The sequence below is a fragment of a genome, unplaced genomic scaffold, assembly GCF_019419815.1.
Source record: "Pyrus x bretschneideri cultivar Hongxiangsu unplaced genomic scaffold, Pyrus_bretschneideri_v1 Contig6, whole genome shotgun sequence".
NCBI classification, from domain to species: domain Eukaryota; kingdom Viridiplantae; phylum Streptophyta; class Magnoliopsida; order Rosales; family Rosaceae; genus Pyrus; species Pyrus x bretschneideri.
The window spans coordinates 10,276,299-10,290,626 of record NW_025999798.1 but is presented as its reverse complement, the minus strand read 5'-3'; the positions used below and the strand labels follow the sequence as shown (position 1 = coordinate 10,290,626).

Genomic DNA, 14,328 nt, shown 5'->3' with positions numbered 1-14,328 from the left:
TAAGCATTTATGTTAAATTAACAATATTAAATATAACATAAACTTATAATATTTAGTAATAAGAATATATTATGTTAATTTTTTTTTTGGCACTCTAATTGTTATTTTAATTTGTTGTTATTTTGATAATTTTTTGTTGTTATTTACTAGAATGGATTAGATGAACATAATTTGAATTGTTATGAGAAAATGGAATGAATAATATTTATAAGCATTTATGTTAAATTAACAATATTAAATATAACATAAACTTATAATATTTAGTAATATAAGAATATATTATGTTAAATTAATTTTTTTTTTTGCACTCTAATTGTTATTTTAATTTGTTGTTATTTTGATAACTTTTGGTTGTTATTTACTAGGATGGATTAGATGAGCATAATTTGAATTGCTATGAGAAATGGAATGAATGATATTTATAAGCATTTATGTTAAGTTAACAATATTAAATATAACCTAAACTTATAATATTTAGGACTATAAGAATATATTATGTTAAATTAATTTTTTTTGCACTCTAATTGTTATTTTAATTTTTTGTTATTTTGATAACTTTTGGTTGTTATTTACTAGTATGGATTAGATGAGCATAATTTGAATTGTTATGAGAAAATGGAATGAATAATATTTATAAGCATTTATGTTAAATTAACGATATTAAATATAACCTAAACTTATAATATTTAGGAATATAATAATATATTAGTTAATTTTTTTTGCACTGTAATTGTTATTTTAATTTGTTGTTATTTTGATAACTTTGATAACTTTTGGTTGTTATTTATTAGAATGGATTAGATGAGCATAATTTTAATAACTTTTTGTTGTTATTTTAATTTGTTTTTACTATAATAAGTGTTGAAAATTAAAAAATTGCAATCGTGATAGAGTTCGAGGGGTGAAAGATAGAAATTGAAAATTATGATAGTTATGCCTACATGATAGGGATTGAAAGATTGTAGGCATATTAGTGTCAACGTAATATTTTGCCTTCGTAAAGTGGTAAAACATGGACAAGAGTTGGTTGACAATACCCCGAAATTTTGAAGCGTATACAACTGGAATTAATTTGTTTTTTGGATCAAGCAGTTGCAAATGGTGTTGGTCCTAATAAGTTTAGATTTCCTTGCAAAAGATGTTGTAATCGATGTACTTTTGTTAGGAACACTATTGTTGAACATCTCATATTGTATGATATGGATAAAGATTATAAAAACGCTTGTTGGCGACATCATGGCGAGCAAAACATTGGAGAGAAAAATGTGGCAATTGGAGAAGAAGAAACAGAAGATGAGGTGATTGGCATGCATGATTTTCTTAATGATGTATTTGTCCAACCACTAACAGAAGAAAATGTTGGGCCATCTACTGAACCCCCTATTGGGGAAGGGCGTCCAGAAGAGGTGCAGACTTTTTGTAAGTTGCTTGAAGAGGCAGATCAAGATTTGTGGCCAGGTTGTAAGGAATTTAAGAAATTGGAAGCAGTTGTAAGACTGTATCAGATCAAGTGTTTATCGGGAATGTCTGACGAGATCTTCACCACTTTACTGGAGTTAATTAAAAGAATGTTGTCTGAAGGGGATTGTTTGCCTGAATCCTGTTATAAGGCAAAAAAACTTATAAATGACTTGGGTTTGTCTTATGTGAAAATTGATGCATGTCCCAATGATTGCATGATCTATTGGAAAGATACTTCAGATTTGACCGTGTGCTCGGTTTGTGGTAAATCAAGATATAAAATTACCAATGCAGAGGATAGCTCGAGGAAAAAGGTCGCATATAAGGTTATGTGGTATTTTCCTTTAAAACCACGATTGCAACGATTTTTTATGTCGAAGCATATGGTTGAACATATGAGGTGGCATGCAACTGAATGTCCTAAGGATGAGTTTATGAGACATCCTTTAGATTCTCCAGCATGGAAGCATTTGGATAATTTATATCCGGATTTTGCGTCAGAAATTCGAAATGTTCGATTAGGGTTGGCCAGTGATGGATTTAATCCTTCTGGGAAAATGAGGAATGATCATAGCACATGGCCTGTGGTGCTTTCTGTTTATAATTTTCCACCTTGGATGTGTATGAAGCAACCAAATTTGTTGTTGTCTCTGTTAATACCAGGACCGCACAGTCTTGGTAAAGAGATTGATGTATACATGCGTCCATTGATTGACGAGCTGAATGAGTTGTGGGAGGTGGGCATTCCCACTTATAATGCGTATTCCAACCAAAGTTTTACGATGAAGGCTGCCGTGTTATGGACTATAAGTGATTTTCCGGCTTATGGAATGTTGTCAGGATGGAGTACACATGGCTATAAAGCTTGTCCACATTGCATGCATGATAAAGAATCTATTTACTTGCCAGTGAGTCGTAAGATTTGTTATATGGGGCATCGACATTTTCTTGAAGATAATCATAGGTTTCGAAGGCAAACCATCACTTTTAATGGTCATCGAGAGCATCGTAGTGCACCAAGGCAGTGGACTGGTTTACAATGTCTCGAAGAACTTTCTACATTGAGATTTACTTTTGGAAAACCAAACAAAGATGCTTCAGTTGGGCAACGCAGAAGAAGAACTTCGAGCAGTACAAGTAGTAACAGTCAGTGGAAGAAGAAATCTATTTTTTATGAACTACCTTATTGGAGGCATTTGTTGATTAGACACAATCTTGATGTTATGCATATCGAGAAGAATATATGTGACAGTGTGGTGGGAACATTACTAGATATAGAAAAGTCTAAAGATGGATTGGCTGCACGTGCAGATCTTGAATTCTTGAACATAAGACATAGTCAACAACCACGTAGAGAAGGAAATAGAACATTTCGACCTCCAGCATTGTTCACATTGAAAAGAGAAGAAAAAACTACGTTTTGTAAAGTGTTGTCTACTATTCGGGTCCCCGATGGATATTCATCAAATCTGTCGCGATGTGTGCACGTGAATGAACGAAAAATACATGGGTTGAAAAGTCATGATTGCCATGTTTTAATGCAGCAGTTACTCCCGCTTGCAATACGCCCGGTTTTGCCTAAAGCTGTTACTATGGTTTTATTAGAGTTGAGTGCAATTTTCAGACAGTTATGTAGTAAGAAGGAGTCTAAGGAAGGATTTAAGCAACTGAATTCAAGAATTGCCTTGACATTATGTCAACTTGAAAAAAATATTCCCTCCTGCATTTTTTGATATAATGGTGCACCTCCCAGCTCACTTGGCAGATGAAGCAGCTCTTGCAGGGCCTGTTCAATATAGATGGATGTATCCAATTGAACCGTAATGAATAAATTTTTATAAATTTTTTACAATTGTAGTCATAACTTTAATTAATAATTATAATAATTTGTATTTCGTTTTATAATTGTAGGTATTTGCAAACACTGAAGCGCTATGTTCGTAATAAGGGTCGTCCTGAAGGTTCTATTGCTGAAGCATATTTGGTGGATGAGTGCTTGTCCTTTTGTTCCATGTATCTTAAAGACGTTGAGTCTCGTCGTACCCGTAGAGGCCGAAATGAAGATGGTATTGGACGTGGAGTATCTGGTGGGTTATCAATTTTTTACTCGAAATGATGTTATATGGGTTCAGGAGAAAATGTGGAGCTCGATCTAAATGTTCTTGATCAGTGCCATAAATACATTCTAAATAATTGTGATGAAGTTAGCCCATTTAGAAGGTAAGAACGTTTAATCATACATCTTAATGTTTTATTGGTTTTCTTAACTTTGAAAAAATAATTATCTAAATTGGACATAATTGTGTAGGCAACATGAAGAATTCTTGAAAACTAAACATCATCGAGAAAGGTTAACTATGCGACAAATTAAGGAGCTAAGCAAGAAAGAATTTCCAGAATGGTTCAAGCAACATGTGAGTTGATATAACAATCATATTATTTATTTATTGTTTTGCATTTTAATTATAACATGTTTATAGTTATTCTGTCAATTTTTATCTTCATACTTATTGCAGATGAATTCAAGATATGATGCTAATGACACATTGATATCTCAAGACTTGCATTGGCTAGCTAATTATCCTAGTAGGGTTGTGAGTAGATACAAAAGTCACATTGTTCATGGATTTAGATTTCGTATAAAATCTGTGAATGATAAGCATAAGAATCAAAATTGTGGTGTCTTTGTACCTGCAAATGTTCCTGGAGCAATTGGGCAAGTGAATTGTTATGGCAGAGTTGTAGATATGTTCGAGGTCAAATATTGTGGTCCTACTGAAGCAGGAGATAGGGGTCGAGCTGTGATGTTATTTAAGTGCGAATGGGTGTGAAAGTCCATGAGGAATGAAGACTGATCAATATGGATTTGCTATGGTGAATTTCAATCAATTGGGATTTAAAGAGGATCCTTTCATACTAGCATCACAAGCATTACATGCATTTTACGTGGAGGACACGATTGAAAAAGATTGGCACGTAATTGTTTGAACTCAGCCAAGAGATTTATTTGACGTATTAGAGGATAGTGATGCTATTGATGATTATGCCATGTCGAACTTGGATGATCGAATTCTTGATAATGAAAATTTCCATACAAGGGTTGGCGTGGAAAAGACTCCCTTTCTTGAATCATTAGCGTTGCCTACCGGGTTCGTTAATCATGCCAATGCCGACGATGAGCTAACAGATGATGACAGGGAATAAATATATTAATTATTTTTTGTATTAATTAGACTCTGTTTCATTTTGTATGCTATGATATCGTTTCATAAAATTATATTTCTATTTTTTTTTTCTTGTTTCCTGTCGCTTTTAACCGACGGCATATGTCATGTGTGTCAGACTTGGCGTCGGTTTTAACCGACGCAACCTTAGCCTATTTCGACGCAATGTTAACCTTACGTCGGTTTTATGCGATGCAATATTAGGCTATTTCGACGCAAGGTACCTGTTGTGAATCATATGTATTAATGCGAAATAAGGACGATTATTTTTTATTATTTGTAGTTTTATACCCCTAATAATAATAATTATATATTAATTTAACAGTTTTATACCCCTAAAAACTATAATAATTATATATAATTATATATTAATTTAACAGTTTTACACCCCTAAAAACTATATATAATTATTATACGAATTATACGAAACTAATTTCAACGATCCAACCGTCAAACATGTTTGTATTTAAATCGAGATCGTATACGAAAAAAATCGCAAAAACCAAACATTCTGGGATGAAGTAATGGGACAAGAAATTTCGACGGTTATCAACGAAAAATGACGATTTAACGATTATTTTAAGTCCGATTTTGATGATTTTTTATAGTTACACTCCTTGACCCTATATGAATACAATGAATGAATTCGATCTTCAAATTAAAATATTTATACTAGTGGATACCACAAAATCTTACATTATATTTAATGAAAGTATGAATAAACTCTTAAGTGTTAGTGAATCTATCGTTTTGATGGGATACGCATTCTACGAAACTAATTTCAATGATCCAACCGTCAAACATGTTTGTATATAATTCGAGATCGTATACAAAAAAAATTGCAAAAAACAAACATTCTGGGCTGAAGTAACGGGACAAAAAATTTCGACGGTTACCAACGAAAAATGACGATTTAACGGTTATTTTAAGTCCGATTTTGATGATTTTTTATAGCTACACTCCTTGACCCTATATGAATACAATGAATGAATTCGATCTTCAAATTAAAATATTTATACTAGTGGATCCCACAAAATCTTACGTTATACTTAATGAAAGTATGAATAAACTCTTAAGTGTTAGTGAATCTATCGTTTTGATGGGATACGCATTCTACGAAACTAATTTCAACGATCCAACCGTCAAACATGTTTGTATGTAATTCGAGATCGTATACGAAAAAAATCGCAAAAAACAAACATTATGGGATGAAGTAACGGGACAAAAAATTTCGACGGTTATCAACGAAAAATGACGATTTAACGGTTATTTTAAGTCTGATTTTTGATGATTTTTTATAGCTACACTCCTTGACCTTATATGAATACAATGAATGAATTCGATCTTCAAATTAAAATATTTATACTAGTGGATACCACAAAATCTTACGTTATACTTAATGAAAGTATGAATAAACTCTTAAGTGTTAGTGAATCTATCGTTTTGATGGGATACGCATTCTACGAAACTAATTGCAACGATCCAACCGTCAAACATGTTTGTATATAATTCGAGATCGTATATGAAAAAAATCGCAAAAAACAAACATTCTGGGATGAAGTAAAGGGACAAAAAATTTCAACGGTTATCAACGAAAAATGACGATTTAATGGTTATTTGAAGTCCGATTTTGATGATTTTTTACAGCTACACTCCTTGAACCTATATGAATACAATGGATGAATTCAATCTTCAATTTAAAATATTTACACTAGATTTTGTCACATCCTGGCCTGGGACGGATCACTTCCTAGGCCCGCTCCACCACCGTAGCACGATATTGTCCGCTTTGGGCTTACCATTCCCTCACGGTTTTGTTTTTGGGAACTCACGAGCAACTTCCCAGTGGGTCACCCATCATGGGATTGCTCTAGCCCCCTTCTCACTTAACTTCGGAGTTCCTACGGAACCCGAAGCCAGTGAGCTCCCAAAAGGCCTCGTGCTAGGTAAGGATGAGAATATATATATATATATAAGGATCACACCCCTGGGTGATGTGGGATACCCCCCTTAAGGGCCCGACTGAAGGAAGATTTGTGAAAAACAAGTTCATTTGATCAACATCAACAACATGCAATTAACAATTAAAAGGCGGAATCATGTTTATATGCACTCAAAAACAAAACTTAACCCATGAACTTCAAAGCCTAGTAGATAGGTGAACCAAGACTCAACTCAAAACAAAGTGAGTTGAGAAATCAATACCTTTGTAGATTCCTCTTTGAATAAGCAAAGGCTAATCACCCAAAGAGAGGGCCTTCATTCCTTGCATCTTAGATCCATGGATTTGGATGGATGAAAAGGTTTCTCCAAGTTCCCAAAATTGAGAACCTCTAAGTCTCTACACCAAGGCATATTATAGAAGAAAATGAGTGACCTAGAGGAAGTAAGATTGCTAGCTATTTTCCTCTAGGGTGGCCGGCCTCTTTGAGAGCAAAGAGAGGTTTGTGTTCTCATCTTTTCTCCTAAGAAAACCCTAAGGATGAAATGGCTATAAAGATGTCTTTATACCACCTCACAATGGAGTGGCAAACTTGCAATTAAGCCAAGTTCACTACCCTCCTCTAAATGGCCGGCCTAAGGGGATTTATTGGGCTATTTGGGCCTTTGTGAATCATTATTCATTAAGTTGTCATACAACTTAAGTCAATGGACTTGACGTTCGAAGCCCATTGGGCCTTAAGGTCCAAAACTATCCCGAGGTCTTTAACGAACTTATTCGTTTGATTAATTAACATATTAATTAATCCTTGCCATAAATAATTAAACCATTTAATTATTCATACTCATCTCCGTTGAATCTTCAATCTCTACCTTACACGGTGTACGATCCATTAGGTTCCTTTTAGCGAGGCAGTGGGCGATTCAAACTCTTTCAAATCGATTGTGAATTGAAACTTACTTTCAATTCTCCCGTTAGTGATAATACACTTTTAGGGCTTCCACAAACCATGGTTGACGCCTAGCAGCATGTCATGGTTACCCAAGCTAATCAGAAGAGGTGGAGAACCTATTCAGTTTAGGATTACAAATGCAATACGGTCTTTCTCTAATACAATACTCTTGACCACATTGTTTGGTTTGATAGTTTATTCATGTCTACTATCCAATGTGAATCTTGTACTTATATGATTACCTTGAATGTGATCTGGAACGCATTTCAACATCTCATTCATACTCTGGCCAGAGATTCTAAATCATATCATAGAGTATTCTCCCTCAAACAGTTTGAAGGTTAGAGATCCCTTGTTGCGCATTCACTTGCCTCCATGGCTAAGTGGCTTAACCCCGACGATGTTGTGGACACCCTGATAGAGTGACTTTTGACATAATCAAAGATCAAGTACCTAACCATAAGACAGCTGTGATGCCTCAGGTCAAAGGACTACTTTGCATTATCCCAACCATGAGTTCTCATGTGACATGAATATGAGAACTCCTTGTTGATCGTGTTCAGTGAACTCATTCTCTATTGAGCACCTACATGCTTGTCTTGGTGTCACTCACACCAATGACTCGAGACTAGTCACTCTCCCTGAGAGAAGACACAGCACGTACTGATCTTAACGGACTATCAATGCCCAATTGGCAATCCTATGATCAGGAACGTTTAAGATGTGTCTACGAAAGAATGGTCTCATGAATCTAACTTCTTTAGATCGCATTCTCCCAATCACATATTCCTTGGACTTATCGTTTAAGCATATAACATTTATATGAGACGGCTCAAACAATAATGTTTGCCCTTAATATTAAACTAGATTAGTTTAACATGTGAAATGTCCATAAAGTATCATCATATGATTGGTTTTAGGGCACATTTCCAACAATCTCCCACTTGCACTAGAGCCAATCAGCTTAGTCATCAGTGATGATACCTCTTCTGTAGTCATTTCATAAATGGCTGAGTAGTAGGCCTAGACAATGGATATCTATATGTTATCCATAGAAGCAACCTTGAGAATAACGACGTCACCATTATACATGATTCTCAATCATGTGGTTCAGTCTCTCATTTGAGTTCGGACCTTGATGAGACCTTGATTCCCTGGCTTGAGCTATCGCCCCACTAGTGTCATACACTTTCTGGTTGGAACCGAATGGAGAGTTCATAAATGAACTTTCCCATCCAAACAACAATGTTGTAAGCTTCTATATGGCAATATATTTTGCATACATGATGGAACACATTAAAGTCATTACTTTTAACGTTTCCACCCAAATATCTCTTTAGTCATAATAAAGAGATATCTCATTATCACTTCATTCATAATGAAGAGATATTCTATGATGGATTAGATTCATAATCTAATACATTTACGCTTCCATTACGTTACTCTAATTCTTCCTCATTCTTGAGGAATCCATCCTTAGTATTTCTTAAATATCTAAGGATTCACTTGACAGTTGTCATGGTTCTGATCCTGGGCTTGCACTGATATCATCTTGTACCGTTCTAGGTACAACTTATATCAATGTTTTCATACAATATGAAATACATAAATCACCTTTCTGCGTATGCATAAAGGATTCTATTTACGCATTATTTCTTTGGGAGTCAAAGGGTACATTCCCTTTGAGAAAAACAACTTCCTAGTCTCACTAGAATTGTCATTCTAATTGAAGTTTATCATCATATGAGAAACTTCCTAGCATCTCTTGTCTATTTTAGGGATTGATATAATCCAATTATATCTTGAAATCTATCATTATAGATTTCCATCCCATGTATATAGACTATGTCTCCCATATACATTCTATCATTATAGAATGTTTAAAGTCATAACTTTAACGATGAAGAATTCCTTTCATTTTCAAAATTAATATATATCATGTATATATATATTCAAATTTAGGAATATGATTAACTCCCACTAATCTTTTGTAAACCTAGTAAACAAAAGATTCATTTACATCTTTATGAGAAATCAAACGATTTGATCCTTTTTCTCATAAGATGCTTATAGCTCCCACTAACTTGCTGAGATTCATGATGGATGGATCTCTACAACTTATATGTCTTGTGATTCTTAGTTTTAGACATATATTATCAAGACTATCTTGATAATGGTTTCGGAAACCCATATTATGTCCAAACATTGAATCACCATTTAGTTGTTTCTAGCAATCTTCGAATTAATTGAAACTAAGACTATGTCAAAGACGGTTTCTTCAAAGTCAACCATTGGCAAGGTTTAAACTTTTAAGAAATGCTCATCTAATCCATTCTAGTAAATAACAACCAAATGTTATCAAAGTTATCAAAATAACAGCAAATTAAAATAACAATTAGAGTGCAAAAAAAAAAATAATTTAACATAATATATTCTTATATTCCTAAATATTATAAGTTTAGGTTATATTTAATACTGTTAATTTAACATAAATGCTTATAAATATTAATCATTCCGTTTTCTCATAAAAATTCAGATTATGCTCATCTAATCCATACTAGTAAATAACAACCAAAAGTTATCAAAATAACAACAAATTAAAATAAGAATTAGAGTGCAAAAAAATTAATTTAACATAATATATTCTTATATTACTAAATATTATAAGTTTATGTTATATTTAATATTGTTAATTTAACATAAATGCTTATAAATATTATTCATTCCATTTTCTCATAGCAACTCAAATTATGTTCATCTAATCCATTCTAGTAAATAACAACAAAAAATTATCAAAATAACAACAAATTAAAATAACAATTACAGTGCAAAAAAAATTGATTCAACTTAATAAATTTATTTATTAAAATATTATATGAGATAACATAACTGATTATTTTTTAATTTTGGGTTAAACTTTTTTATTTTTTTTTGTTTTTGTTTTTATCCTTGTTCCCTTTTTTTTTGTAAGTTAAAACTTTTTTTTTATGTTGGGCGGGAATCTTCCCGGTTTTTTTGCATGGGGAAATGGGTTGGAAGACCTTTGTCAGTCATTGTCATGTCAAGTCATGCTTATTTTGGTTTTAACCGATGCAAAATTATTCACTTTCAAGACTACCTGCTACAATGGTTTTTCTGTCAGAGACACTACACAAATTTGTTCTTATTTCGACGCAAATTTGTTCTTATTTCGACACAAACTTGTTCTTATTTCGACGTTATGAAAATCTGTCAGGCTAACGTCGGTTTTAACCAACGCAATGTGACCTTATTTCGACGCTACTGACCTTTCAGTGAAAACTATGTCAGGCTTTCAGTCAAAAGTATGTCAGGCTACAATGTGATGGGTCGAGTCAGATAGTGTTGGTTTTAAACGACACAAACTTGTTCTTATTTCGACGCTATGCAAACTAACGTCGGTTTTAACCGACGCACTAGGACCTTATTTCGACGCTATGCAAGATAACGTCGGTTTTAACCGACGCAATGGTCTTCCAGTGAAAAGTGTGTCAGGCTTTAGGTCAAAAGTATGTCAGGTTACGTGTGTCTAGGTCGAGTCAGACCTTGCGTCGGTTTTAACCGACGCAATGTGTTCATATTTCGACGCTAAGTTTTTATCCATATTTAATCTTCTTTATTTCCCATCACTTCCGTGATTCCACTTCTCTCTCTCGTTTTATCCCTCTCTTTCCCCCATTTCTGGCTTACTCTTTCCCCCATTTCAGCCATATTCCTTCTCCTTCCATTAAATTTTGCTATGGATAATTCTCGTGAAGATCAACGTTCTGAGGAACTTCATTTGGAAGAGGACGAGGGTGATGCTGGTTCTTTTTTGAATTGTTATTAATCTCAGTTTTTATTTTTATTTTTTTGTGTGTGTTTGAACTATTATTATGCCTAAACTGAAAATATACATTTGTTTCCTGGTTTTTAATTGTGTTTTTGTATTAACAAGGTACATCTCAACGGAGGCGTGGACCCTCAATTCCTAAATGGACGAAACAGCTTTGTTCGTTTGATTTGTTCGGAAAATGCATTAGTGATAATGCTAGTGTTTTTTCAAAACATGTAGCAGCGGAGGTTAGGGACTATAGAAATCTCCCGTTGGAGAAAGGTTACGGAAGAAGATAAGGAAGCTTTCTGGAATAGAATAAAGGTATAGGTGTTTTTATTTTTAGTTGAAAATAGAAGAATAAGTCAATGATTGTAATAATAATTGACTAGCGTGATTTTTTTTGTTTTTTTGTTTTTATGGATGTAGGGAAATATTTTTTTTGAAGATGCATATATAGTAAAAATGCCTTTGATCCGTCATATGACGCTTAAGATTGCAGAGCATGCGCACAAAGAGTTTAGAAATAAGTTAACCTTACATGATTTATTTCGTTATAACTTTAAAGTTGCCTAATATAATCTTTTTTTTTCTTTTTTTTTTTTCCAGGAGGTTGCTGAAAAAATAAGATTAATCGGGGATTGAAATCAATGAACCATACTACTGGTACAAAATCCTTTGCAAGAGTGCGGGAAGCATATGTATGGATTGTACATTTTGAAGAAATGATTAATTTTAAATAATCATATTTATTTTTAGTATGAGGTTTGCTTAAAGTTGTTTGTATGAAATTTTATTTTTGATAAAGCGGAAGAAGCATGGGAAAGAAGCAGATCCTGTAACCTTTTTTTCGTGAATGTCATACACGAAAAGATAAAACATGGATTGATGAAACATCGGAGCGTACAGGGGTAATTGATTTTTTCGTGTTAGTATTTTATTTTATTAATTTTTATTATCTATAGCTTATTTTTCTGTTTTACGATTGAATTTTTGTTTTTAAAAATTGTAATGCAAGGCAACAATGGAGAGCAATCTGCAAACGTTGATTGAGTCGGGCCAGGAGGATAATGAAGATCTTAGGACCCAAGTTTATGTTGATACTATGGGTCCTGAGAGGCATAATAGAGTCAGAGGATACGGTCATGGTGTGACTCCTGATATGGTGTCCTGTGCATCTTCTTCATCTTCTACATCAATTTCCTCCAGGAGATCATCTAAGAGTTCAATGGCGTTGCTGATGACTCAAAATAATGAGTTGAAAATGAGGGATGAAAATAATAATAAACGGATTTCGGACCTAGAGAACAAGCAAAATCAGTTGTTTGCATGGTTTTTTCAAAGATTTCAGCCACAACCACCATATAGCCTGGGAACCCAACAATCAGGCCAGAGTCAACCTCCTCAACAGTTGGGCCAAAGTCAGCCTCCCCCTGCATATCCGTATGCTGGCCATAATCAGCAACCTCCATATCCTATGTATCTGATGCCTACGCAGCCCATGCCATACATGCAGCAGCCGCCTTATCAAGTGCCAGTATATCGACCTGAGATGGCTGCTCCTAGTGGATTTTATCCTGAAGTTCCAGCTGGGGGGTTTTCTAGAATGCTTGCGGGTGTTGGATTTGATGTGGACTTGTCGAGGATTTTTGGATAAGATGGAGGATCTTAAGGAAGAAGATCTCAAGGAGAAGGTTCTCAAGCAGAAGGATCTGGACGACGTTCAGGCGCAGATTCGGTTGGGTAGTTTATTTGGTTCATTTTCTTGTCGGTTAAATATGACACTATAATCGTTCTATCTTTTTGTTTTTTTTATGTTATGTTTGTAATGTCGGATTTAGTGTTTGTTACGACGGATGACTTTTTGTATTTTATGTGGAATGTTAGATGTGCAGTTTGGCACTACTGTTCTTGTTATTTATTTTCATTAATGTTTATTTAGATCTTAAAATTTATTATTTTGATTATATAATTTATTTTAGTTGGAATTAATTGAAATTGCATGCAGTTGTCCATCTATTTTTATTATTATTGTTACTAGATTTTATATTTTATTTATTTAATTGTTATCTAACGTCGGTTTAAGGGATATTTTATTTATTTAATTTTATTACAATGTCGATTAAAAGCAACAGTAGATTGTATATTTTACAATTAAATAGCTGATGCACATGTAATTATACGTCGCTTTAAACCGACGTTAAAGTTAGTGTCGCTTTAAACCGACGCTTTGTAGTGGCGGATTAAGCCCAAAAAGTGACACTGAAGCCCTTTCGCGACGCTAGCAATAGTGTCGTTATTCCAATGCGACATTACATTGTTTAATGTCGGATTTGTGCCAAATTTCCGACAAAAATTTGATTTCTTGTCGGTTTTTCCTCCGCCGGTGATAGCATATATTGTAGTAGTGGATCACACTTATTTTAGGGTCATGAAGGCAAATATCTAAGGACACTTGAAAGGAATGGCATATAGGAGAATTATGAATATTTTGTAAATATTTTGCACCGAGAAAGAATAGGCTATATACTTCTCAAGGGATATTTGATTAAAATTCAACATGCCATATTTGCTTCCTCTTCTTATAGCTAGTTTAGATGAATTTAGTATAGGTTTTATTGAATGTTTCTAAAGGAATGATAAATTTAGTGTAAATTATTTTATTGATACTTAATCTGCGAACCATGGACCCAAATTAAAAGCTTCAAAGTTTCAGCTGAGGAACCTAAACAATTAAAAATATAAATATACTGTTTAAGCAAAGTGACTATACAAATATAAAACTTACAAATTCTCACCTGCATATATGGATGGCAAAATTAGAAGAACCCCCCATCAAAATAACACGTTTTATTTCAACTATTGTTCCTACTAGCTAATCTATGGTAAAAATATCACATATAAACGAAAAAACATA

The 14,328-nt window shown here is 33.7% G+C and overlaps 1 protein-coding gene across 1 annotated transcript; it reads left to right on the top strand.

Moving 5' to 3' along the window:
- Positions 1 to 1,199: 1,199 nt before the first annotated feature.
- LOC103955232 lies at positions 1,200 to 4,665 on the top strand. Its single transcript, XM_048571933.1, has 7 exons — positions 1,200 to 3,096; positions 3,215 to 3,281; positions 3,373 to 3,548; positions 3,594 to 3,681; positions 3,770 to 3,875; positions 3,978 to 4,286; positions 4,456 to 4,665. The coding sequence occupies exons 1-7, from the start codon at positions 1,200 to 1,202 to the stop codon at positions 4,663 to 4,665; spliced, it is 2,853 nt and encodes a 950-aa protein (XP_048427890.1).
- Positions 4,666 to 14,328: the final 9,663 nt, after the last annotated feature.